General features: G+C 43.9%; 15 protein-coding genes across 15 annotated transcripts; 7 read left to right on the top strand and 8 right to left on the bottom strand.

The window, feature by feature from the left end:
- Window positions 1-297: 297 nt before the first annotated feature.
- On the top strand, window positions 298-3759 carry FA14DRAFT_126284 (uncharacterized protein; the record flags this gene model as incomplete). The annotated part of the gene is made up of 1 exon (XM_025496735.1): window positions 298-3759. A coding segment is annotated over one exon (3462 nt), but the record flags the coding sequence as incomplete, so codon positions are not given.
- A 687-nt stretch (window positions 3760-4446) lies between these two features.
- FA14DRAFT_192024 (F-actin-capping protein subunit beta) lies at window positions 4447-5253 on the bottom strand (the record flags this gene model as incomplete). The annotated part of the gene is made up of 1 exon (XM_025501908.1): window positions 4447-5253. The coding sequence occupies one exon, from the start codon at window positions 5251-5253 to the stop codon at window positions 4447-4449; it is 807 nt and encodes a 268-aa protein (XP_025353281.1).
- Window positions 5254-5440: 187 nt separating this feature from the next.
- Window positions 5441-7108, top strand: FA14DRAFT_162165 (uncharacterized protein). Its single transcript, XM_025499453.1, has one exon. It carries the CDS (start codon window positions 5446-5448, stop codon window positions 7048-7050), a length of 1605 nt encoding a protein of 534 aa, XP_025353280.1. The 5' UTR covers window positions 5441-5445; the 3' UTR covers window positions 7051-7108.
- Window positions 7109-7117: 9 nt separating this feature from the next.
- Window positions 7118-8148, bottom strand: FA14DRAFT_181643 (NAD(P)-binding protein; the record flags this gene model as incomplete). Its single annotated transcript, XM_025501124.1, has 2 exons — window positions 7118-8042; window positions 8114-8148. 2 exons carry the CDS (start codon window positions 8146-8148, stop codon window positions 7118-7120), a joined length of 960 nt encoding a protein of 319 aa, XP_025353279.1.
- Window positions 8149-9033: 885 nt separating this feature from the next.
- FA14DRAFT_80024 (RNB-domain-containing protein) lies at window positions 9034-13584 on the top strand. Its single transcript, XM_025502916.1, has one exon. It carries the CDS (start codon window positions 9130-9132, stop codon window positions 13522-13524), a length of 4395 nt encoding a protein of 1464 aa, XP_025353278.1. The 5' UTR covers window positions 9034-9129; the 3' UTR covers window positions 13525-13584.
- A 65-nt stretch (window positions 13585-13649) lies between these two features.
- On the bottom strand, window positions 13650-14432 carry FA14DRAFT_107340 (uncharacterized protein; the record flags this gene model as incomplete). Its single annotated transcript, XM_025495805.1, has 1 exon — window positions 13650-14432. A coding segment is annotated over one exon (783 nt), but the record flags the coding sequence as incomplete, so codon positions are not given.
- A 451-nt stretch (window positions 14433-14883) lies between these two features.
- On the bottom strand, window positions 14884-16620 carry FA14DRAFT_79985 (Metallo-dependent phosphatase). Its single transcript, XM_025502915.1, has one exon. It carries the CDS (start codon window positions 16371-16373, stop codon window positions 15369-15371), a length of 1005 nt encoding a protein of 334 aa, XP_025353275.1. The 5' UTR covers window positions 16374-16620; the 3' UTR covers window positions 14884-15368.
- On the bottom strand, window positions 14964-15516 carry FA14DRAFT_162163 (uncharacterized protein). The gene has a single exon (XM_025499452.1). It carries the CDS (start codon window positions 15295-15297, stop codon window positions 14995-14997), a length of 303 nt encoding a protein of 100 aa, XP_025353276.1. The 5' UTR covers window positions 15298-15516; the 3' UTR covers window positions 14964-14994.
- Window positions 16621-16650: 30 nt separating the features above from the next.
- Window positions 16651-17571, top strand: FA14DRAFT_174618 (uncharacterized protein). Its single transcript, XM_025500549.1, has 3 exons — window positions 16651-17095; window positions 17159-17336; window positions 17396-17571. The coding sequence occupies exons 1-3, from the start codon at window positions 16867-16869 to the stop codon at window positions 17526-17528; spliced, it is 540 nt and encodes a 179-aa protein (XP_025353274.1). The 5' UTR covers window positions 16651-16866; the 3' UTR covers window positions 17529-17571.
- FA14DRAFT_174617 (uncharacterized protein) lies at window positions 17403-18755 on the bottom strand. Its single transcript, XM_025500548.1, has 2 exons — window positions 18357-18755; window positions 17403-18283 (listed from the first exon to the last, which is right to left on the bottom strand). The coding sequence occupies exons 1-2, from the start codon at window positions 18741-18743 to the stop codon at window positions 17780-17782; spliced, it is 891 nt and encodes a 296-aa protein (XP_025353273.1). The 5' UTR covers window positions 18744-18755; the 3' UTR covers window positions 17403-17779.
- Window positions 18756-19384: 629 nt separating this feature from the next.
- On the top strand, window positions 19385-20446 carry FA14DRAFT_157657 (uncharacterized protein; the record flags this gene model as incomplete). Its single annotated transcript, XM_025497911.1, has 1 exon — window positions 19385-20446. The coding sequence occupies one exon, from the start codon at window positions 19385-19387 to the stop codon at window positions 20444-20446; it is 1062 nt and encodes a 353-aa protein (XP_025353272.1).
- Window positions 20447-20744: 298 nt separating this feature from the next.
- On the top strand, window positions 20745-21290 carry FA14DRAFT_181636 (uncharacterized protein; the record flags this gene model as incomplete). The annotated part of the gene is made up of 1 exon (XM_025501123.1): window positions 20745-21290. The coding sequence occupies one exon, from the start codon at window positions 20745-20747 to the stop codon at window positions 21288-21290; it is 546 nt and encodes a 181-aa protein (XP_025353271.1).
- Window positions 21291-22232: 942 nt separating this feature from the next.
- Window positions 22233-23660, top strand: FA14DRAFT_125785 (MFS general substrate transporter; the record flags this gene model as incomplete). The annotated part of the gene is made up of 1 exon (XM_025496720.1): window positions 22233-23660. The coding sequence occupies one exon, from the start codon at window positions 22233-22235 to the stop codon at window positions 23658-23660; it is 1428 nt and encodes a 475-aa protein (XP_025353270.1).
- An 84-nt stretch (window positions 23661-23744) lies between these two features.
- On the bottom strand, window positions 23745-24224 carry FA14DRAFT_181634 (uncharacterized protein; the record flags this gene model as incomplete). Its single annotated transcript, XM_025501122.1, has 1 exon — window positions 23745-24224. One exon carries the CDS (start codon window positions 24222-24224, stop codon window positions 23745-23747), a length of 480 nt encoding a protein of 159 aa, XP_025353269.1.
- A 399-nt stretch (window positions 24225-24623) lies between these two features.
- On the bottom strand, window positions 24624-24983 carry FA14DRAFT_192014 (uncharacterized protein; the record flags this gene model as incomplete). The annotated part of the gene is made up of 1 exon (XM_025501907.1): window positions 24624-24983. The coding sequence occupies one exon, from the start codon at window positions 24981-24983 to the stop codon at window positions 24624-24626; it is 360 nt and encodes a 119-aa protein (XP_025353268.1).
- Window positions 24984-25016: the final 33 nt, after the last annotated feature.

Raw genomic sequence — 25016 nt, 5'->3', positions numbered from 1 at the left:
CCACAGCTGCATGACAGTGACGGTAATGTGACGATTGATGATGAAATAGGACCACGCAAGACAACAAATGGAGATCTTTCCTATGTCACAGAAGATGCATCTTCAATTTCATCATTCTCATTACGCGCCCAACGTCCTTGGCACTTTCCGGCACCACGCAGATTACGCATGCTCAGAGGCGATGAAGGCAATTCATCGCAAGAATGGAGTAGTCAAGTTGGCTCAACTAGCGCACAGTCTAGCAATGATGAAGTTTATCGGCTGCCAAATGTTGCTTTGATGCCTTATGGAGAGCCAATGACCGAAATATCTTCTACGAATGGCACACAACAAGTAGGCAAACCGAATCTAACACAATCTTTTCTGCGGCTTTCTCGACTATGCATCTTGAACGATCGAGAAGGTAATCCTACAGTAATGGCAGTAGCAAGTGGACAGATAGCAGTCGGAACAAAGCAAGGCAAAGTGGGACTCTTCGATCGCAGCAGAGGCTGGACAGGTGCAATCTCAGTAGAAGGATCAGTGAGCGCACTCGCTATTTCATCCGATAAGACGTACTTGGCAATCGGAACCAGCACAGGACATATATACTTGTATGAGATGACAAAACTCCATGCACCTTCTCGCCATGTCGCTCCGGTAACAGCGCAAGCCGTCGCAGCTGGACGTAGTGAAGGTCACTTGCAAGGATCACGAATTCTACAGCTGTCATTTGTTGGAACTCGACATACCGCGATCGTGTCTGCTGATGAGCACGGACTGAGTTTCTATCATAGCCTAGGCAAGATTCTAGGTGTTTCAAGTAATGACACTCTGCGGATCTTGGGACGATATCCAGATGTATTTGAAACAACGAAAAAATCCACAACATTGGCAATGGCAGCTCTACCACTCGGCATGAAGGAACATCAAAGTGATGCACATAGCTTCGTCGCTCTACTTACCCCTTCCAAAATGATTCTCGTTGGTCTCAAGCCTTCAGCACGAACATGGTATAGGCGATTGTCGCCCTCGCGAGATAGTGCGGAAGAGCCAATAAGCGGATGCTTGGCTTGGCTTCCGTCTACGATAGCATCTACTGTTTCATCTGCCACTTCGCCTTCTGGTCTAGTACAGCCGACGCTTGCATTCAATTTCGGACAGCACGTCTACTTTATACAGCTCGTTTCTCGAGGACAAGAAGTTGTGGTTCAGGAATGGAAGAGTTATTCTCACCCGACACCGATCGAGTCCATGCAATGGTTATCACACGAATATCTAATATTCTATGCAGATCAAAAGATGTTTTTGTTTGATCTTCGGAAAGGGATATGTACGGAAGAACAAGCAATCCTTCAACCTGTCTCTCATCGTTGGATTCCTACAAAGATTGGAGGTAGGGAGACACTACCATCGCTAAGTGGCAGCTTCAAAGCCCACAAAGGTCAGCTCTTCGTGCTTACGCAAAATGAGATTGTCGTTGGGTCACTGGTCTCGTGGGCTGATCGACTTCTGGTGCATGTCTCAAATGGTGACTCTTTAGGTGCTATTGAGCTTGCAACTGAGTATCTACGTGACCCAGCCAGCAACGGATCTAGAATTGGTCTTCCAGAGTTCTACAAAGATCAAAAGCCAATCATTGCATCCAGATTGGTTGAGTTGATGAAAGCATCAACTGCATATGCATTCTCTGAAGATCGAATGAAGGATGATATTGCTCATTATGCCCATGGTGTGGATCGGACTCCTCTCTTTCAAGGTCTTGCACGTGTATGTGCAGAAGCTTGTCTGGCATTGCAAGATTTCTCGTTCTTGTTTGACGATTTGTATGATGCATTTACGGAAGCAGGCATTGAAGGAATATTTGCCGATCAAATGGAACATTTTATCGTTCAAGGTCAAATCAAAGTTCTTCCGATTCCAGTCGTTCAAAGGCTTGTTGCTTTCCGCAAACGACAAGAAAGGTTCGATTTAGCAGAAAGAATTATCCGCAATGTCGATCCTGCTTGTCTAGACTTGGATCAAGCAATCACCTTGTGTCTCGAGCATAAGCTGTATGATGCTCTCTTTTACGTCTATACACATGCATTGCATGATTTCCTTGGACCTATCGTTGAGTTGATCCCTCTCGCTGGTAGACAAGATGGAGAGGCATACAGGATATTCTCGTATCTCTCTGTCATCTTGATAGGCAGAGCCTATCCCGACTCACAGAATTTACTTGAAGACGGAGAGGCACGTTCTGCACGTTCGACTGTGTATGGCTTTCTGTTTTCAGGAAGATGTATTCTTTGGCCAGAAGGACCGGGAGGACAGCTTGTGCTTACGCAGGAAAACGATTTCGATGAGCCAACATACCCTTACCTACGGCTCTTTTTGAAGTTTGATGCGGAAGCATTTTTGGACGTTCTGGATATCGCACTGGAAGATGCTTGGTTGGACGACGATGAACATTGGTCACGACAAAAGATTATTGCAATCCTTTATGATTTGGACATTGTCGCATTGGAAGTGAAGTCGTTCATCGCAATCTTCATTGCAAGAAATGCGCCCAAATACCCTCAATTCATCCAACTAAACAAACAGCAGGTCAACAATTTGATCGAAACGCTTTGCATATCCACGGAAGATGAGCGGGCAGATGAAATCACCGGAGAAGAGGCATCGAAAGCTGATCGTCAATTTGCAGTTGAGTGTCTTCTGAGCGCCTACAAGCCTACTCAAACGGACTCTCTGCTGGCAAAGTTCGAGCATGCCGGGTTTACAGACATCTTGAGGAGAGTCTACCGAAGCGAAGGAAAGTGGGATAAATTAGTGGAAATGATGGTACAAGAAGCAAATGAGTCATCGTTTCAAGAGCTTAGCGAGATTCTGCGAAGGGGAGGAAAGCGGAATCCAAAAGTCGAGCAGGTCATTTTGCAAGCTTTACCTACTCTTGTTGATGTTGATGTGGAAAAGACGGCAAACTTGGTACGATCTAGATTGACAAATCGAACAACGGAAGCTATCTCGATCTTGGATCGATCACCTCATCGACAATTGGCATTTTTGGACGTGTTCATGGCCGATGACAAGGTGACGGGAAAGCTCGGACTGGCAATTCGATCGCAATATATCTCTCTTCTCAGCTCACTCGAGCCGAATAGGGTGATCAAATGTTTGGATTCTCATCCGCCAGACTTCTTTGATTTAGAGTATGTCATCGAAGTGGCAAAGGATGAAGATGTTTTGGATGCTTTGCTATGGGCTCAAGATCGAGCAGGTCACACAGAGAAAGGATTGACAGAGATGGGCGATGCGCTGACTGAACGAGCCTTAATCCTGCGAAGCTCTGATGAAGATGCTGACGAATCGCAAAGTGAAGAACAACATTTAGCAAGAGATCAAGTGCAGAATTTGACAAAAATTGCCGTTCGTATCTGCACCGAACATTCCGATGAAGAATTATGGGTAAAGATGTTATCTGTCTTGATCCGCTTTACGCACAATGTTCAATCCAAGCAAAGTGCAAAAGCTTTTGCTCGTACACTTTTGCAGGATTCACTTTCAGCATTTGTTTCTTCGACAAGTGCAGAAAGTGTATCATTCTCAACTCTCTTTAGCAGATTGATACCTGCAAAGGATAGTACGTATGCAGAAGCAAGGGATATTACCAATGCCATGACAGAAGCATATCGTGTTCGACAAGAATTGCTTGGCATTACCAATCGATTGTTTGATCGGGATGTGTTCTCGGCCATGCAAAGACTCACCAAACAACGCAGACGTGGTTGGAGGCCCGCCTCTTCCGGTATACTCTGTCCGGGATGTGGTAAACCTTGCATCGGAGAGAATAGAGGCAAGATAGGTGCAGTTGGACATGGTGATGAATCTGAAATCGCTTCATCACCATTCATTCCGAGACACAGAAGTGAAATCAACCATTTACCACCTCCACCCAAAAGCCCATCCTTCCTGGATCCTGTTGTCAGTCCAAGGCCGGACAAAGGTAAAGGTGTACTGAGGGATAACGATCTTAGCAGTGCAGCAAGGGGTTTGGTCACCTCAGCAGCAGAAAGTGAGATGTATCGATCTGCTTCAATTGATTCCCCATATACCAAAGCTACGAATGGGGACCTTCCAAGCATACCCTCAACAAACGGTCATTCAGACTACTTTTCTGGAAAGGGATATAGCTCTGATCCGGTTGATACTTTCTTGACCACACCACATATCAGTACGGATCATACGATTCACTCATCAACTTCAATCGACAGCTTGCACAATGCAACACTGAAAGAAGAGGAAGAGGAAAACACACTGGGCAGTGTTGTGGTTTGTTTCAGTGGCGATGTTTGGCATCGTTCGTGTGCACCTGCAGCTTTGTGGCAAGAAGCTCACTAATGCTTTCATTGCTGATTTTTTGTACTACTAATGGAATATTAATCAATGCATAATTGAAGAAAGAAAAAACAAATAACATTTTAATCAATTACGCAATTTACCCATGAGTTCTTTTTGGAAATCTTGTGCTAGTCGTATCTTGTCCAAGCTATCAACACTGCGTAAAGTTGCAACGATATCCTTTGTTTTACCGAAATAAACTTCTTGTAATTGATTACGCATCTTTGCTTCTGAATCTTCAATCATCTTTCCCATATTGACGATGTGGGATGAAGGATCTTTGACTGGAAGGTCGGCATTATATTGTCTTGTCAAACTTCCGGCTAGCTGTAAATTGGAATTTGTCTCCTTTCTTCCGAGTGATAACATGATCGTGGATGTGAGTTGATACTTTGATGATCGAGTGCCTTCAAACACTTCAAATACATGCAGTGAATCCCAACTGCCTGGAGTTCTTTCTTGATCATCAAGAGTTTTCTTGAATAAAACCACTCCTGCAAAGCCTGAAGATCCTTCCAATTCCCAAAGATAGACGGAAGATAAACCACCATCATAGTACAGTTGTCTGTAGGTATTAAAAGCTTCATTCGCACGTATTTCTAAATCACGAATCTTTTGTGGTGGTTGCGTTCCATCTTGCAAAGGAGGATCGTATTCGTTACTCCAAGGAGATCTGAACGAATCGCCATCCCGATTATAATCACAACAAAGGTATTCTCGATTTTGTGCTTGTTTATCGTATTTTATCCAACTTGGTTGATCGACTGAAGCAACCAATTCGTCCGTTAATGATGGACATAACTTAATCAATGTTTCCAGATTTTCATTTATCTTGGCAGGTGGTAGACGTCGTAGCAAATCCAACGAAAGTGTCATAGGATCTTCCGCCATCTTGACAGCGGGTAAGGATGGTAGAAGTAGAAAGCGTAATGATGGCGGGGTGTGCGTGTGTATGCGTGTGTGTTGGTTTGATATCTTTAGCTGGCGGCGTGAAGGGGCGCTCGAGCCATTAGGGTGGAGAAATCTAAGAGTGAGAATTTTTATTTCTTCCGCTTCTTACCAATCATCATAAAGGCTGTGGTAATGTCGCTAAGATCGGCAAGTGCTCTAGGGAGGCATGTCATTTGCCGATCATGTGAATCTTATTCAACACTGGAGAAAGCGATTTATCCTGCGGTCCGAAGAAATGTCATAAGAGGCAATAGCGGAGCTTCATTACAAAAAAGATGGAATTCATCTACCTCTCCAAAGCCATTGGGTGAAAGAATTGCTGAGAAGTACAATCTACCGATCTTCAGAGTCAACTCAGACCGTCTTCAGCTAATCGAACAACCGAGCAAATTCTATGAAAAGCTCTTGGATATAATACGAAATTCAAAGAAGAGAATATTCTTGGCCAGTCTATACATCGGAAAGACGGAGCATGAACTCATTTCTGCACTCTCTTCATCGCTAAAAGAGCGAAAAGAGCTAAAGGTCACAATCCTGGTCGATAGGCTACGTTCAACACGGGAAGGCGATTATCGGGATGGAGAGAAAAGCACTGAATCATGTGCTTCCTTATTGGCAGGACTTCAATCGCAATTTCCCAATCAAGTAGAAATTCGGGCTTTCAGAGCGCCGGATCTGCCAGCTTGGCTTGAGACTTTGGTCGGTAAACGATTCGTAGAAGGATGGGGACTACAACATATGAAAATCTATGGAGGGGATGATTCAGTGATGATCAGTGGAGCCAATCTTTCGAATGACTATTTCACCAATCGGAGGGACAGATATTTGTTCATGGACGACAAAACTGTCAGCGATTATCTGTACGAGCTTCTCATGACAGCTTCACGTTACTCATACTCCCTTCGAGCGACTGGAACTCCATCTCAGCATGCATCCTATCAACTAGATTGGGACGAAGGGGCACGACTAGACATGAAAATTGACGAGCAGCCTACCGGACCCACTGGCTGGAAGAGGAGGATGGGAAGTCAAGTGGAACGAATGACGTATGAATGGAAGCAACGTACGGAAGCTGCTCGGCCTACGGACTCTGATTCGATGGACATTGTTCCATTAATCCAAATGGGACCGATGAAAGTCCAGCAAGAGACAACTTGTGTACCCGAAGTACTCTCTTATGCGAATGAACGACCGAATAGTCAATTGTACTTTACTACTGGCTATTTTAGCATCAATCCACAATACGCTGAATGGATCTTGAAAGGACAGTTTCAAAGTGAAATGATCACTGCATCTCCTAAAGCTAATGGGTTTTATGGATCAAAGGGCGTTAGCAGACATTTACCGGCAGCATATACTTGGCTCACGAACAGATTCTGGGATAAGCTTGTAGCCAAAAATAGACAAGATCAAGTAAAGATCAATGAATGGAACAAACAGGGCTGGACGTATCATGCAAAAGGAATTTGGTTTTCTCCCAAGGTGGACAGCAAACCTACGCTGACTTTATTAGGCTCGTCTAATTTTGGAATTCGATCGGCCAAGTTGGATCTCGAATGCACTTTCCTCATCGATGCTCATCGAAGTTCTAAACTGCAGACTCGATTGCAAGAGGAGATCGATGAGCTAAAGCGTGATGCGAAAGATCAAGTTGGCCAAGAAATGTTCGAGAGACCAGAACGAAAGGTGCATTGGGGTGTCAAGGTGGCCGCAAGGATTATCCGGCGTATGCTATGAGGAATCTAAAAATATATCAATATGTATTATTAAACAATCACCACAAATGTACATCATTTTTGCATTCCTATGCGTTACGTTTTGAAACGACTTCATCGCGAAGTGTTTTGGAGATGAATAGATCTTCTGCCAATTCTTCAAATTTGATATCTGGACCTCCTAGAGAGAACTCTTTCAATTGCTCATTATTGAATCCATGCTGGCGTAAGTATAGTTCATCGACTAACATCTGTCCACTGAACGTTTTTGCATCTTGTTCCAATATTCTGATAGCAGCCTCTGCAACGATTGAAGGACTTCTCCATCTACGTTCTTCAATCTCTGCATTTGGACTAACGATCTTCATCGCACTTGTTCCGATGAGAGTGTACGGCCAAAGTGTATTACAGGCCACCTTACCGAACGTTTCGGCTGCTAATGCATAAGTTGCAATGGACATGCCGAGCTTTGATACGGAGTATGCTGCGCCTACTTGTTTGAATTGTTCGCCTGAATCTTCTGATCGATTTGGTGTAAAAGGTTGAAACAAGTTCATATGCAAAGGAGGCGAAAGGGTGAGAATGTGTGGATTTCTACCTTGTTCGGCCGATTTGAGAAGGTGAGGTAAAGCAAATCTTGAGACTAGCCAAGTTCCCTTTACGTTGATTGAATTCATAAGATCATAACTCTTTGGTTTTGCATCAACGGTAGGTGCCATATTAATTGCAGAAGCATTATTGATAACGATATCCAAGTTGCCAAATTTTGCGATTGTTTTTTGAATTGCATCTTCTACTTTTTCTGCATCTCGAATATCAACTTGTAATGGTAATCCACGAACGGAGTCATGTTTGTGCTGTTTTCCGATTTGTTCGATTTCTTCAACGGCTGTATGAATTGTACCTGGTAGCTTTGGATGTGGTTCTGCTGTCTTTGCTGCAACTGCTACATTTGCACCTTTACTTGCCAATAACTTTCCGATCTCTAATCCGATTCCACGAGAAGCTCCTGTGCTGTTTGCATGATAAGTATAAGGGTGGTCAGTATGATTAATCCCAAAAATAGAGAATGTGGTTCCACTCACATGAATGCTGTCTTGCCTTTGAGTGATAGAGCCATTTTGAATAATGATGATGAGAGTCAAGCTCGAGCAAACATCATCTTCCCCGCCTTTTATTTCATTATTCGGTTCATTCGGTTTCAACTTTTTGATTTTAGTTCGGCCTCGGACAAGAATTCTAAAGCTATGCTTCTTTACGCGTATGAAGGCGTTACGCTTACTTGAACGCGTTTCTCTTGCTTACGTACTCATGAACCGATGTCAAAAGCTAATCAACAGAAGAAGGTGCGAGAGGTCCAAGTTTGATATGGTGTGAATAGATCTGATTGTCGGCATAATTCCTCTTGTCCCAAGCCGAGAGGCAGTGCATCTTTCATTCGCATAAAATGCAATACTGTAAGAAGATCAAGCATGAATGTTTGCTGTACATACAAATGCACATTAAATCGGCATTGACAAGGTACCTCCTTCTTTGCTGGCTGTTGTTTTAGGTTGTTCCTCTTTTTATAATTGATTATGAGCTAATTTTAACAACCACGGGCCTGAAGTTTAGCATCACGCGAGTATTAGAAAAGAACAACACAAGCAAGCAAAAGAAGGGAGACTTTATGCAGCGGCTTTTGACGCTAAGGCCACCTATAAATGCGTGAGGTAATGAATGTGTGTGTCTGTTGCACTTCCAGCAGCAAAAAGTAAGAGTGGCGGCGGCCGCGTAAAGAGGAGAGTGAATGAGTGAGTGAGTGTGCAACTGCTTCTATCTTCTTGCTCTTACAACCAACGGAAAAACAACATAGAGGAAAATATTGCTTGATCATAAGCATATCCCAAAGAATCGGTCTGTTCTTCATAAATGCCAGCAAGTTAAATTTTGCATAACAACCAAACAACCAACCAAACAGCAACGACGACTGATCAATCTTCGTCTATCTTTCGTTCAAATCACTTTCACTTTTTGTCCATCACTTTAATTTCTTTTGCCTTTCTTTTTATTTTTCAATCTTTCTCACTAACGACATCAATACAAAAAAATCAACATCATCATGACAGAACAACAATCAAATACAGGAACAGGTGACAATCGTCATCGTCGTACTGGAAGTCGCGGTGGAGGAAATAATACAGGAGGCGGAAACGGTGGTAGAAGAGGTCACAATCCTTCAAACTCATTCTCAGGTGGCGTGAAACCTACAAGGAGTGGCAGCGGAGGCGGTACCAACAATAGAGGAACTTCCGGTAGCATACATGCTCCAAATCAATCAAACAAACGTACCGGAACAGATTCCAACACCACTTTGGACAACATTCAAAATCTCATTCAAGATCTCAAAGCCAATCCCGGTAGCGCTGAAAACGAATCAGAGCTGTCAAACATCGGCAGTCGGCTAGCAGCTCAAGAGGAACACCTTCAAACTCAATTGCAACAACGTTTAGGTGGACCTCGCCAAGGCGGAATGAATAGGCCATCACATGGAGTATCTCAAAGCTTCAGCAATCGTGCTTTGCCAAGTTTGGGTGAAGACGTAGTCGCCGCTGATGATGCAATGCAATCCAGACAAGGCGGTCCTCGCTTTGCCGGAAATGCAGCTTTCCAAAGCGCTGTTGCTCGGCATTCGGCTTCTGGTAATCAAGGCCATCAACGTCAACGCAGCTTGCAAGAACGTTTCGCAGAGATGGGCTTTCCAGCTCCAAGTGCAGGCACAGGCACAGAGGGTGTAGGAGAAGAAGGCGATGACGGTAGCAGTATTGCCGATTTCGCAGGCACACATGCATTTGATCCTACACGTTCTTACCAATCCCCTCCTGCTCAGCAACAACGCGGTCACCATCAAGGTAGCTTGAGTATGGCTGGTTTCGAACCGCATCGTCGAAACGATTTGGATTTATCAGCTTTACGTGGAGGTCATGGTCATACAGCCAGCATGGGTGGCGGTGATCTCTTCAACGAGAGCATTGCATTGCAACAACAGATCGAACTTCTCCAACTGCAACAACAACAACTCTTACAACAACAGATTCACTTCAACCCTTCCACCGCTTTGGGAGGTCAACCACAAGGCGGAAGACCACAACCACAAACGCCCATCAATCGTCTCGCAGGTCATCGTAGAATCCAAAGCTATGCACCACAAACAGGACCAATGGGCAACTTTGCCACAACTGGATCCAATCTAGGAAGTTTGGGAGGCGTGCAAGCTCAACAAGCAGCCAATCAACTTCCTCGTGGTCATGGACGCCGTCATTCAGTTAACGTTCTCAACAAGAACGCTGGCGGTGTAGGTCAAGCTGCACCTGCTCCTGCAGATGGGTCTATTGGCGCTCTTGACTACAACTTCACATCTCCTCCTGATCAACAAGCATACAGCGTACCTCTTGCTCAACCTCAACAACACGTCGCCCAAAGCGGTCACTTCAGTCACCCATCCGTTCAACTAGCCTCCCTCTCTCCTGAATACCTCATGGCAGGAGGTGGTTTGGTGAACTTGTCTGCGATGAACTTTGGCGGTGGTATGGGTGACCTCGCTGATGGCTTCGGCGGAGGTGGAGGCGGCGGTGGCGGTCGTGGACATGGTCGCTCAGGCTCGCAAAACTGGCGTATCAATGGAGGAACACCATCACAGATGAATGACTTGGCAGCTGCACAAGCTCAATTGATCAATCTCCATCAAATCCGCGCTCAAGCTGGCGGAGGCGGTGGCCATGGACACGCAAAGAATGCTTCATTCGGAGGCGGCTTCAACCCTGCTTTGATGGGTGCTGGATTCTCTGCACAAGGACCACTCAGTCCTGCAGGACCTCAACGTAAAGCATTGTTTGGCTCTTACCTCCCTCAGGCTAGTTTGCCTCCTCTTTTGGCAGCTGGTAAGATTGTTGTGGGTGTCTTGCGTGTCAATCAACGCAACCGTTCAGATGCCTATGTTGCAACAGAAGTGCTTCAAAGCGATATCTTCATCAGCGGAAGTAAGGATCGTAATCGTGCCTTGGATGGCGATGTTGTTGCTGTTGAATTATTGGATCCTAACGAGGTTTGGTCAATCAAGAAGGAGAAAGAAGACAAGAAGAAGCGCAAGGAGGAACAAGGTCAAAACTCAGCACAAAACATGTCAGCCACAAGACGACCCGACAAGGCAAAAGATGATTTGGAAGTCGAAGGAAGTCAATTGCGTTTGATCGATGATGAAAATGAGGCAGAAGATGCACCACCTGCATTGGCTGGACACGTTGTTGCTATCATCGAACGTACACCAAACAAGCTCTTCTCCGGTACCATTGGTCTTTTGCGTCCCAGCAGTGCGGCTACGAAGGAGAAACAACAAGCAGAGCGTGCCGCCCGCGAAGGCGGCGATGCGTCCACATATGACTCTTACAATGCATCACAACGCCCCAAGATCATTTGGTTCCGTCCTAGCGACAAACGTTGCCCGTTGGTAGCTATCCCTGCCGATCAAGCACCAACTGAATTCTGGGACGATCCAAAAGCATATGAGAACAGGTTGTTTGTTTGCTCCATCAAGCGTTGGCCTTTAACTTCTCTGCATCCTTTCGGTACGCTTGTGGAGGAATTGGGTGTGATTGGAAATCGGGAAGCATTGTCTGCCGCAATTTTCAAGGAGTGCTTGAGTATTGACGAAAACTTTAGCGATAGTGCTCTCAAATGTCTTCCACCTCTACCTTGGTCTATTCCTGAACGCGAATACACGACTCGACGTGATTTCCGTAGCAATCGTGTGTTTACTATCGATCCACCAACAGCAAAAGATTTGGATGATGCAGTAAGTGTCGTCAAGTTGGACGGTGGATTGTATGAGATTGGTGTACATATTGCCGATGTATCATACTTTGTCAAGATGGGTTCTGCATTGGACCGTGAAGCTCGTAAACGTGGTACTTCGGTTTACATGGTCGAACGTATGATTCCCATGTTACCTCCTACGCTCAGTGAAGAGCTTTGCTCGTTACGTCCAGGTGTGGAACGATTGGCATACTCTTGTGTGTTTACGATGAACAAGGATGCACATGTTATTGGCACTTGGATGGGCAGAACGGTGATCAAATCATGCGGTCAATTGGCTTACGGGGATGCACAAGAGGTCATTGACGGCAATCACCTTGATGCCAGTAAGCTTAACACACATCCTGCTGCAGACGTAGAAGCAGACATTCTGATCCTGCACAGCTTAGCACAAAAGATGCGTAATCGTCGATTCGAGAATGGTGCCGTTCGAATTGATAATATCAAGTTATCTTTCCGTTTGGATGAGAATGGTATGCCGACTGATACGACTACACACAAGCAAAAAGAAGCAAACCGTTTGATCGAAGAATTTATGTTGTTGGCCAATATGACAGTTGCCCAACAAGCGGCTGCAGGTTTGCCAGATCTTGCATTGTTGCGCAGACACGAAAAGCCTCTTGAGCGAAGACTTGCTGGATTCGAGAGACGTGCAGAACAGATGGGCTTCAAGATTGACACAAGCAGCGGTGGTACGATCTACAAAAGCTTGCAAGCTATCAAAGATGACACAACCCGGAAAACTTTAGAAGCATTGATTACCAAATCTATGTTACGTGCCAAGTACTTCTGCACAGGAATGGTGGATATTTCCAAATATTCCCACTTTGCGCTCAATGTGCCACTCTACACCCACTTCACCAGTCCAATCCGTCGTTATGCCGATGTGATGGTACACAGACAATTGGAGAACATCTTGACTGGAGCCGAAAAGTTCCCAATCGATTCAGAAGGAATGGCAAAGATTGCACAACAATGTAACGTCAAACGTGATGCAGCTAAATTGGCTCAAGAGCAAAGCGATCATTTATTCTTGTGCTTATTGATTCACGATCTTACAGTTCGTTATGGACCCGTCATTCGTCAAGCAACGATTATGGGTGTTTTGGATGCTGCATTTGATGTGATTGTCCATGAATTTGGAATCGAGAAGCGTGTCCATGTTGATCAAATCCCGGTCGAACATCATTCTTATGATGAACATGATGGTGTTTTGAGTCTGTACTGGACTCGTGGAAAGGATACGATTGAATGGTTGAACGATCGCAACGATGATTCTCATTTGAAGGCTATTCGTGCCTATGCACAACATCATGCACAAAAGCAAGAGATGCGTATGGCAAGTCAAACGACCGATGCGGAAGCCGCATTATTCGAAGATGATGATGACGAAGAATTAAAAGAAGCACAACGTAAAGTTTGGAGTGGAGAAGATGCAGAAGGAAGTGAACAAAGAACGAAAAGCTTCCAAAATAATGAAATTCCTTGTCAAGGAGCAAAAATTTCCACAACCGGTCATAGAATTCAAGAAGTTAAAGAACTTCAAACATGTCCTGTTGTTATTACAGCAGATATGGAGAAAGCACCTCCAGTTATCAAAGTGTTTGCTGTGAACCCTTGGGGACATGAACATGTTGATGAATGAGGAATCAAACACAAAAATACAAAAATGAATTGTACAGCGCCGTTTCTTTTTGGCTGCCTATAATGACCAATGAATGAATGAATAAATTATTTTTTTTCTTAGATGTGATTATACAAAACTTAAAAGAAATCTTTTGTGATCTCATTTCCTGCCCATGCATTCAGAGCATTGACCCATTGAGAGACCAGAGGGAGAGCATGCCAAATTTCACGGGTGATGGTCGGACCGGTGGAGCGGGAATGAACGTACCAGCCATAAACACAGAAATCTGCATGAGTTGGTTCTTGATCACCTTCAAGCCAAAGAGGGACGGTGGAAAGACTTCCGGCTGAGGCATTATGACTTTCGCGTACGGCAGCAAGAGCATCTTGAATTGGTTCTAAAGCAACAATGCAATTTTGAATTTGTTGATCACGTTCTGCTTGTGTCATTGCACGCATCTTTTCCAATTTTTGTTTACCAACTTTAACTTGTTCAAAGTAAATCTTTGATTCTCCGGTAAGGCTGTCATGAATGGGAGGTCTTGTAAGTGAACGAAGTTGAGCGGCAAAATTTGATCTTCCCCATGCATTGAGAGAAGCAGCAAAAGGTCTTGAAGACGGAAAAGGGAACAGAGCATTTCCTTTTGGATGATGATTTGCTAGCCAATTTGCAATCAACCAACTATCTTGTAAATGTGTTCCATCACTGAGTTCAAGAGTTGGAACGGTTGCTGCATTATCTCCTACACGTTTTGCCAAATCTGTACGAACTTGTGTGAACGTCAAACGTTGACGATCATAACCGACATCCAACAATTTCAAATCCATCAATGTTTTAACACAATGTGGACTGAATTCTTTATTGTGTGGAGCAGAACTTGTTAAATCGTACAAAACCAAACCTCCGGTACCTGCGCTTAAACTTGATTGAGTGACTGAATTAAAGTATATTCCATGTGCAGATGTATGCGGAGGTGTGTCTAACAAAGGAGGTGTACCGATCGCAGTCGAGCGAAGATCATCGATTAGTGTTCGATTGAAGCCGGCTGTTGGTTGATGATTTTGACCGTCTACTGCTCCATCAAAGCCAGAATCAGAAGTAGCTGCAGAGCGTAAAGGTTGCATTGTTGGTGGAACATCTTCGGCGGTAGAGACTGATGAGGTTGTTCTATCTCCCGATTCAGAGGATGACATTTTCTGTTGGTGTTTGTCTGATGTTGTTGTTGGTGGTGGTGGTGATGGCATACAGTATCCTATCAGGGTTTCATTCAAATCATTCGAGATGCACACCTTAACACAGCAATCGCACGGACCTTAAGAACAAAAGGAGTGATCGGCGTTCAAGTATGGAGTGTTAAAGCCGGCGGCGGACGGCAATTGGGCACTAGGCTGGCTGGCTGCGTGTAGAGCTTAAATAAAATCCGGGGTTAAGGGTTAAGACACTACAATCATCATTCATCATCATCATCATATTGAAGAGATATACTATTTAAGCAGGCACTTCACTGGCCCATTTCGAATTCAAATTGGTTGAATAACGTTTTTCACCAGTTTCAAATCGAACATACGTTTGAACGCCATCTTGAACGTTTTCTTCGTTAAAATCAAAAATACGAGCACCATGATTCCAATTATCATAATCATATCCACCATAACCTGAATGTTTTGCAAAACAAACTGGTACAATTTGACCTGCGGATGATTTGAGTGAACTTGGTGCACACCAATCATTACCGTGATCGTGACCGCTTACGATGCCGTGTACGTATGCTTTTCCTGCTTTGCTGTTCATGAATGCGTTCAAGAATGAGCGGTCCTGACCTGTGTATGTGTCTGAGGGGGAAAGAGTGGCTTATCAGTATTTTATTGACTCTTCTGGATTCGATGACTGTACTCACCTTGATCGCTTTCTTGACCTTGCGATGCTAATGGTTTATCATCATTCAGGCCTTGATAGGCAAGACCTTTGTTGGTATAATTAGCAGGCGTTTCATCCGGCACTCCACCAACATGATCAGCATAAGGAGGATCATTCTGGGTTGTGTAATGTTCATGAACGGGAATATGAACAAAGATTAATCCTGGTGGAACGTGACCCCAAGCTTTTTCCATCTTTTCCGTTTCGCTTGTAATCCAATCTGCCACTGAATCATCTACCCAATCATTTACCGGTCCATATCCTTGTGATAGCATCTTTCTACCGGCACGAGAATCAAAGAACCAGAGCAAGACTTTTGGAGCAGTTTTATTGGGATCAACAGGACCAGCCTGAAAGATTGGAATCCAATAATTATCCGTTCCGTATTCTCCTCCTCCAACGTTTGCCGGTGCTTTACGTGTGTAACTCAAAGAAGGTGCATAATTACGTTCGATATCGGTAATGCTTCCATGCGTTGAATATTTTTCATTATCATGATTACCTTTTGTGGTTGAAAATGGAATTCGTTTATCTTTCATTGGACTTAAAATTTCACGTATTGCACTTTGAACGTCTTTTGTATTATTTGCTGCTTCTCCACTGATCATATCACCAAGATGAACAACGAAATCCGGCTGTTCTTGTGAGATGTATGTTCGAACAGCATTCCTTGATGCACGGGCAACATTGCTTGCATTTCCCGGAACGGTTTGATCGTCCAATAAATGCGTATCAGTGATCACCATCACTTTGAAGGAGGAGGAACTTGGACCTTGGGATGGAAGCCGTGATGTGCAAGGCTTGAACTGCAAGAGCGGGAGGTTGGCAGGGTATGGGTGACCTTTGAAACAGTCATCACTGCGAGCCATTAATGTGGACTGTGATAATCGTGTAGGTGCACATGCAACCAATCCACACAAAAGTGCGAGAAGGAAGAGGACAGCAGCCATGACGGAGAAGGATGAGCGGTGGTAGGTGACGGGAGAGAAGGAGGAGGGTTGTTGCCACTTCCACCTCTACCTTTTACAGACCAATTCTATGCATGTTTCAATGCACTGAGAGTCAGGAACATCGATCCATTTGAGGATGTTTTAGACCACGTTCCTTAAATGACGCTAAAGAAATAGTAATGCTTAGTTCAAAGGCCAAATTAGGATTGCAACAATGGGGGAAAGCACGGATCCTCGGACCGTTTTAAAGGAATTCGATGTTCCTAGGAGAACGAAAAGGAAACACTACCAAGCAATCGGACCCGAACTCGAATGGTAATGAGCCAAGGCCGAATGAATCATTTCCCATGTCTGTAGTCAAGCGCCCCCCCTTTCACACAGTCTTTGCGGGGGTTTAGGGTTTTAGTGCATTTTTAAAACGAGGGCAGCCTCCACCCTCTCCTTTCTCCGCATTACGAAGATCATCTTCACCACCACAACCACACAGAACAACATGCAAGATCCAGTATACGAAGTCACAAGTGTGATCAAGGGAATCGTTCAAGCTCAAAATGCAACATTACAACGTGATACACTAAGAAAATATTATGCTCCAGATGCAAGTTTCGATCATCCGTTTTATTTGGTAGGCTCAAGTGCATCTTCAAGAGAGACTGGAATTTTACCAATTTATCAATGGCAAAGATGTTTGTATATTCCGCAAGTGGAAGTACATAATGTTGGTGAGTGCAGCAGAGGGTGGTTTCGCTGAGTAAAAGAAACTGATTCGGAACACAATCACACAGGATTTGACAAAGAATCAAACAAGATCTTCTTGGATGTAACGCAAAGATGGGTACCTACATTCTTGCCAAAAGCATTATATGCGCCAACATTGCGTTCTATCATCGTTTTGTACCTACAACGTGGAGCAGATGGACGATTTTATGTCAAACGACAGGAAGATTATTATCAGCCACAAACGTGAGTATGATTGTGTGAAGAGTCGGAACACATACTCATTCCCCCTGACCTCCTCACAGATTACCTGGAAAGCTCATACCCGGCTTTGATATCGTCATCCTGCTGTCTAAGCGCATTTGTACTTTCATCTGCTTGCTTTTGGCACTGTTTTGCAGAGTTGTATTTCGACATTGGCGACCGGTAGCACAATAAAGTACACAATCTGTATAATACATAACATTCTTACAAATACAGTATTGCTCATGCAATTTGGTCCAAACCTTCATTGGTATTTCATAATTCAAGTACTCTCTTGCAATGTTTGCTTCAAGCAAGAAACCAAATCCTTTCGCACGCCTTTGTGCTAGAAGTAGGTTGTACACCTCCTTTGTTTCAATGTGTGAGCCTGATGCAGGCTCCTTTCGGTCTGGCATTCTGTCTTTCATGAAGATTGCGATATATGTTTATCGAACGATGATGCAAAAGTTGTTCAAGGATACTCCTTTTTTGATTTCCTCCTTTTTCCATACTTTTCCATCCCATTTTTTCGATGTTTCTTCGCATAGCCAATGCGTTAGCCTTGCAGAATCATGCTGTCGAACGACGTTTCCCCATCCACACGAAGCGAGAATTGCACGAAGTCTGGCATGATCGCAATATCGACTGTTTTGCACGCATGCCAGCGGCAAGACCAGGAACAAGAGCCCTCTTTTATCGTCAGGTAGGTACTTGTGTGCATGCAATAACATTCTTCCTCGGTCTGCTAGATCACCAACGAAGTTCACCACTAAGCTTAATGCAACAACGTCAAAATTTTCGCCGTTGCTTTTGGTGGGTGTCGGATAATCGAAAAAATCATACCGCAAGACATGATCGTTGCGTGGATTTATGTCGATGCTGATCGTATCAATCCAATCGTACTTATCGTACGCCGTTCCTGAAAGTGCACCAACGTCCAAAAGCCGTAGCTGTGATCATGATAAGGATGTATTTCTGTGGTCAGAATCACTTCTTCTGATGCACCCCCTCCACCCTACTCACCTTTTCTTTCCCTCTGATCTCCATCAATTGTTGAGCACACCATTTCCCAGTTTCCCCTCCTCTCTGCTTATCGCCTCCGAACAAGCTAGCATCTTGATAAGCCTGCAAGCCACCTAACGCTTCCTGCTGTTGCAAGATGACAGCTCTTTCCTTTTCGTCTTGCGTTTGAGCCAACTTCTTTTCAAGTGTATGAAACAGTGCAATTTGAGTCGCATGCATTGCCGTCGTCTTCGCTTTCGTTGGCTTTTCGCCAGTGACCTTTGCCGAAGTGCTCGACTTGTCTTTACGATTCTTTATTCCTCCCCTCTTCCCACGCGGTCTTCGTAGTGGCTCCCTCTTTGCTTTCTTGGACGTTTTTGGTGTCCCTTGGCCATCCTCCTCGGCCATCTTTGATTAGATGGTTGTAAGATACGCAAACTTGAATTTCTAGAAGATCGGGGCAAAAAAAGTTTAAATTTAATTTTTGACCGAAGAAGAAGCGTGCAGCTAATGCATGCAGTACGACGCGTATTGATATCATATCGAACTTGCTTGACACTTTTTGCTCGTAAGTCGATCGAGTTGGTATGAACTTGATCCTGTGCAGTCACGAGTGAGATGTATCGAGCAATACTCACTCAAGCTTTTTCATCTCTATCTCTTCAGAAGTTCACTAAGGGACTCAGCTCGCTTCTAGCTCAATTGCGTGATCTTCTTGCGCCGCCCCCTCTTATACAAATTCTGCTATAATCATTTCCCACATTGAACATCACAGAGTACCTTAACAGTCATTCTCATGTCAAAGACATCACGAATCGGTCCTCATCTCGGTCTTTGAATCGGCATGGCTGTGTCTAATTGATCGGATAAGCTCAGCCTCGCTTCAGCCTTGATAAGAATGTATTGAATGTATATTACCTTTGAGAATGCAATTGCAGTGACTAAACGCATCACAAAAACTCGGCTTTAAGAGTTAGAATGACTGCACATATAAGCATCTCTCAATGAGAAGAGAATGCTGCTCAATAAATCACATATCCCTTGCTGTGATGTTTTTCGTAAGACACAATATCCTTCTCTTATTTCTCTTGGCATGTTTGGCTTTGTTTGTCACGGCCACTCCAGTCAAAGAAGACAAAAAGGTTAAATCACCACCTCGTAGCCTGAGAACAATAAAGACACAAAGGTCCGTGTCGGAACGAGATGTATGGTCACCAAGAAAGTCAGCAGCACAAAGTACATCACCTTCATCTGCTGGAAGCCCTGATTTTGAAGCGGGATCTCCGACGATGTTTTCACCCAAGAGTCCACCAGGAAAGAATCAATTTGGAAAAAGTGTTACATCAATCGGTGTAGACACATCTGACATCTCACCTGAAAAGCAATTTTCACAAGGTCCAAGGTCATATGGCGTTATCATAAGATCAGCATCAGCTGAGCAAGTGGGAAAGCAAGGTGTCTCGGAACGTTTTTCTTCTTTAGGGAGAAGTTCATTACATACAGTCCCATCGCCGAACCGTTCAGGACCATCCTCGCCGAACCCTTCTGGACTTTCCTCGCCAAACCGTTCAGGACCTTCTTCGCCAAACCGTTCCGGACCTTCCTCGCCAAACCGTTCAGGACCTTCCTCGCCAAACCGTTCAGGACCTTCCTCGCCAAACCGTTCAGGACCTTCCTCGCCGAATCGTTCAGAATCTCCCTCGCCATCTTTACATGTCGTTCGAAAGAAGTTGATAAGATCATTAGCTTTCAGAAAATCGGACGATACGATCATCAAAGCTTTAGTGGCTAAACATTCAGAATCACAAGGTTTGCCAAACGGTACACTTTCTCGCATCAAAACGAAATTGTTAAGAAAACAATCTTCGTTTTCTTCAAATGAAGGTTCTTCTCATGGTAGTTCTAGTGGAAGGAGCAATCGTTCAAGAGGCAGTAGCGGCAGTGGCGGTTCAACTAACGGCAAGAAAAAAGAAAGACGAATTTATCTCAAAAGACCTTTTGACAATCTTGGAGATCAAACACCAAGTCCAAAATCTAGTATTTGTAGAAAACCCGGTTGCAATCACAAGAGTGCAAAAACGTGCAATCGAAAAGCAGGAAGAAGGTTTTGATTCTTTGTCATCACTTCGGAAAACGGGATTGCAAACCATTGTAACCGTCAGCTTTGTTTCATGGACATGCACGCTAATGCACAAAGACGAGCTAAAATAGCATACCATTTCAGACATTTGACATTCAACAACAAATAATGCTTCTTCTCTTCCTTCTTTTGCACCCACATGGCTGGCATGTTGTTGAATAGAATCAATGTATACAGTACGATAGGGGTCGGTATAGCAATGATATAAGTACATACTTTCATGCTCCCAACCTTCTCATCCCACCACAACTCTAGTCCTACTCACAAAGATGGTTCTTGGAATGCGTTTATTCGGCGGTGGGCCAGTGGCAGAGCTAAAAGTAGACTCATACGAAAGTCTAAAATCCGAAACACTTGAAGCCCAATCATCGATGGATACAATGATCGAACGTTGCCAGCCTGATGTACCAAGTGTGTTACAAATCTTATCAATCGGAAGAGCATCATCGTCATTAGTCAAAAAACTTCAATCACTATCAGATTTCACTCAAAAATTGACAATCAAACCATTACCTGTTCAAGAGGATGCGAATGATTATTTGTTGGTGCTCAAAAGTGTACGTGATAAAGCAGAAGTGATTGTGACGAGAATGAATACTCTTTATGCACCTATGGAAGCAAGAGGAGCATTAAAGTATGTCAGAGCGGATATTCAATCTATCAATACGAGTATGCGAAGTATAATAAACGAGATGAAAAGCGTCTTTCCAGAGCAGTTTCACACTGAAGTTGGAACTATTGTTGAAGATATAAGCAAAGCACTGGATCAACTTCTAGCAAAGTATGGAATAGAAGAGAGCGAAAAGCAGGAATGAAGAGGGACTTATATGTTATTTACCGATTTTGTGGAAGTTGCATTACCGATTATCCGAATGTATCATCAGCACAGACAAAGCCAATGAGTATTGTACCTTACTTTGATTGGAAAGTGGCTGATTGAGGTACGAGCTTCCCGTCTTTTCCGATGATGAATAGGAGAGAGTTGCCTCTCAAATTGCTTCCGATAGTAGGATCGGAAGGGAAGGAAGGCATTTATTGATAGCGAGGAATATAGATTTGTGGGGGAACAGATGTACGCACCATGCTGTTACTCTGCATTGTGAGAGTGAAAAATGAAAAGTCTTGGCAAAATAGATTCGCGCATATTTTCATTTTCTTTGGCACTTTGACAGCTTTCCCGTTACGCGCATACTGTCAATCCACCGTTTGAATAAATGCGTTAACGGTTTTGTACCTGATCTTAATGCCAAGCCACATCATCCTTTCGCTTCTTGTGTTCCCGATTGATGTAAAAGCCAGCCAATATGTGATTGATACGTGCGATAATACCAAATGACCCTTTCCTTTGATCCACCGTCATTTCCGCTTTTTGAATCGGAGAATCGCACTTCCTTTATCGGAAGGGAGAGCTTTTCTTAGATACATTTCCTCTGCGTTTTCCGGCGGTGATTGTCATCTTTTGCATTGATTTTACCATTACCCCACGGGGCTTTGTTTGTTCCCCACCTTTGTATCAATTATATATAAAGCGGGCAACTTGTTTCTGCTCCTTCCCTTTTCTTCCTCAATCCACCCTCGCCAGCAATTCCATTCTTACAATGTTGGCTACCAATCATCACTTATATCAAAGCGGTCACGATGCAGAAAATGTCAAATCAAACCAAGATGTCGAATCGTTCAATAGCGAGAACAAAGTTCAGCCTGGTGCTCAATTGGATACCTTTGATGCCGCTCAGCCAGGTCAATTAGCCACTGATATGCATGGAAAAGAATTACTTCACTTTGACCCAAAACAAGAAGCAAGATTACGCAGAAAAATTGATCGTTGGGTCGTTCCAACGGTCGCGTTGCTTTATCTTTTCTGTTTCATCGATCGTGCTAATATTGGAAATGCTCGTTTGGCAGGATTGGAACCTGATTTAGGAATCAATCCAAAAACATATCAATACAATATCCTTCTTTCTTCCTTTTACATCTCGTATATCGTCTTTGAAATTCCTTCAACCATGCTGACCAAGATTATTGGGCCCAAAATTTGGATTGCAGCCATGGCTGGCCTCTTTGGATTACTGAGTATGTGTACTGCTTTTGTCAAGTCGTATGGCGCTGCGATCGCCGTTCGTTTTTTGCTCGGTGTAGCAGAAGCAGGAATGCTTCCTTCTATTGCATTCTATCTATCAAGATTCTACAAAAAGGATGAACTTGCTCTTCGTTTGGCAATGTACATCGTCATGGCACCAAGTGCAGGTGCATTTGGAGGCTTGCTCGCTTCTGGAATCCTAAAGATTGATAGTATTGGTTCCATCGAACGTTGGGAAATGATCTTTTTCGTTGAAGGTATCATCACAATGGGTTTGGCATTTATCAGTTATTTCACTTTGACTGATAGCATCGAAACGGCAAAATGGTTATCGGAAGATGAAAAGTACATGGCAACTGCTCGACTCAAGACTGAAATGGTAGGTCAAACAGTTTTGGTCGATAAAGCAACCTCAAAAGCAGTTTTGCGTGGTATCTTAGCTCCAACTTCAATGTTGTGTGCTCTGATGTTCTTGTTGGATAACATCACCGTCCAGGGCGTTGCATTCTTTTTGCCAACGATTGTCAAAACTCTTTATCCCACCAAAACTGTCATTCAACAACAATTACTCACAGTTCCACCAAACGTTGTAGGTGCAGTTGGTGTTCTTCTTTCGGCTTACATCACAACCAAGATTCGCGTTCGATTCCCATTGGTCTTTGTTAATTCGTTGTTCATGTTGACGGGATATGCAATGTTCTTGGGATCAAAAAACTTGAATGTTCGTTATGCAGCTAGCTTTGTGACATGCATAGGTGCATTTTCAATGGGAGCCTTGCTCCCTGCATGGGCAGCAATCAACACAAACAACGACAGTGAAAAAGCCGGAGCGATTGGTGTTGTCGTTATGTTTGGTAATATGGGAGGTTTGGTCGCGACTTGGTCTTATCTTTCAAAACATGCGCCTAATTTCGTTCCTGGAAACGCTCTCAATCTAGGTGCAGGAGCTGGAATTGCTTTGTTGAGCGTTATTCTATTCTTCTATCAACGTCGTGAGAATGTGAAGCGAGAACGTGGTGATTATGATCATCGTTTGCAAGGTAAATCAATCGAAGAGATTGAACTATTGGGATTGAATCATCCAGGCTTCAAGCTTCGTCATTAGATAAGATCGGATTGAGGAAAGTTGATTATGTACAGTAGCATATGTTTATGAAATGGATATGAACAAGGGTTACCCAGGCCAAACTCATGGTGACAGACCTTTCTCCTTCGCTTTAAGTGCAGAAGCTTCGAAGCGTGCCCTATAAGCATCATTTGATTGTTGATATCTAGCCATTCCAGCTTCTTTGGAATGAATTTCTTGACGTGCTTTCATACTATCTTTAGCTGCGTTTGATCGTAACTTTTTCGCCAAACGAGGATTGCCACCTGCTGCTTTGAGATAAGCTTGACTGGTTGCTAAACCGCCTTTTCGACCTATTTCACTAAAAGATTTTCGCATATGTTCTTCATTCTCGAATGATCGAGTTCCCGCTCGAAGCTTCTTTGGTGCTGGCCCAGTGGCAACACTCGTGCCGCCGCTTAGATCGTGAACGTTCTTTTGGCTCACAGTGGCAATTCCGCCATCTCTTTTGGGAAACGGTAATTGCGATGCTGGTATGTCTTCACAGAATGTCAAAAGGATCTCTAACGTACTTGATAATAAGACGAATAAGACCAGCTTCATTCTGTTTGTTTGAAAAAGTTGTAATCGCATGGGGAAGAAAGGAAGGAGCAACTTTGGGTGTATAAATACCTTTATCCACCTTGCTCAAATCTTGACAGCCAACGCCACTCGGAAACAATCTGTCGACCTTGTACAATTGTTCAGATGGCGGCAGTCTGGGGCGGCATGGGGCGGCTGTGTTTGATGGAGATTTTTTCAAACTAGGTCACCGCCATCTTAAATTCGCACACGCTCCGATCTCAATCCAAACCTTTCAAGATGGGATGCAAATGGTTGCTGCTTTGTTAGGGGTAAAAGCGTTTGTATTGACACACTATATGAAAGACTCCGAGAGCTGAGTCTAGGCATGAAAAAAAAAAAAAACTCTACGAATGAGATGCAAATTCAACACAGCTAAGTCTAAGACAAAAAAGCCTTTTTATGCTTCTGTTGTTTCAAATACTCTTCAACGGCATTTATGGTCTTCTGTCTTTTTCTTGCAAAATGCTCCCGTACTCCTTTTCGGATAGCCGCCGATTGACGTTTGAGTCTGTCCACACTCTTGTTGTTATAATTGTACCCCTCCGTACCTTTTTCTGGGATGTAAACCTTCTTTTCAGCAGATTGTACAATGGAGCTTTGTCCGGGTGGGGCAAGAGTGAGAGTCAGGTCCAGCTCTTCTTTGTTGTCTGTTGCTTCCACTCGCTTGCCAAAGACGGCAAAGAGCAAGTTCAGAGGAACTACCAAGCTCAACAACCTCATAGATTGGAATTGCAACATGCTGCATCATGGTCGTAATAGAACAAATTGAAT

This window comes from Meira miltonrushii, assembly GCF_003144205.1.
Source record: "Meira miltonrushii strain MCA 3882 unplaced genomic scaffold FA14scaffold_4, whole genome shotgun sequence".
In the NCBI taxonomy this organism is placed as follows: domain Eukaryota; kingdom Fungi; phylum Basidiomycota; class Exobasidiomycetes; order Exobasidiales; family Brachybasidiaceae; genus Meira; species Meira miltonrushii.
Note: the sequence above shows the minus strand (reverse complement) of the source record. Positions and strands in the feature narration are given on the sequence as shown.

Bases quoted from the DNA above. Each gene is read 5' to 3' on its own strand.
- FA14DRAFT_80024 (XM_025502916.1), top strand. From the start codon at position 9,130: ATGACAGAACAACAATCAAATACAGGAACAGGTGACAATCGTCATCGT.
- FA14DRAFT_174618 (XM_025500549.1), top strand. From the start codon at position 16,867: ATGCAAGATCCAGTATACGAAGTCACAAGTGTGATCAAGGGAATCGTT. The intron at 17,096-17,158 runs GTGAGTGCAGCA...ACAATCACACAG, and splicing joins AGTGGAAGTACATAATGTTG to GATTTGACAAAGAATCAAAC. The intron at 17,337-17,395 runs GTGAGTATGATT...ACCTCCTCACAG, and splicing joins GATTATTATCAGCCACAAAC to ATTACCTGGAAAGCTCATAC.
- FA14DRAFT_79985 (XM_025502915.1), bottom strand. From the start codon at position 16,373: ATGGCTGCTGTCCTCTTCCTTCTCGCACTTTTGTGTGGATTGGTTGCA.
- FA14DRAFT_162163 (XM_025499452.1), bottom strand. From the start codon at position 15,297: ATGAACAGCAAAGCAGGAAAAGCATACGTACACGGCATCGTAAGCGGT.
- FA14DRAFT_162165 (XM_025499453.1), top strand. From the start codon at position 5,446: ATGTCGCTAAGATCGGCAAGTGCTCTAGGGAGGCATGTCATTTGCCGA.
- FA14DRAFT_174617 (XM_025500548.1), bottom strand. From the start codon at position 18,743: ATGGCCGAGGAGGATGGCCAAGGGACACCAAAAACGTCCAAGAAAGCA. The intron at 18,284-18,356 runs GTGAGTAGGGTG...TCATGATCACAG, and splicing joins AGATCAGAGGGAAAGAAAAG to CTACGGCTTTTGGACGTTGG.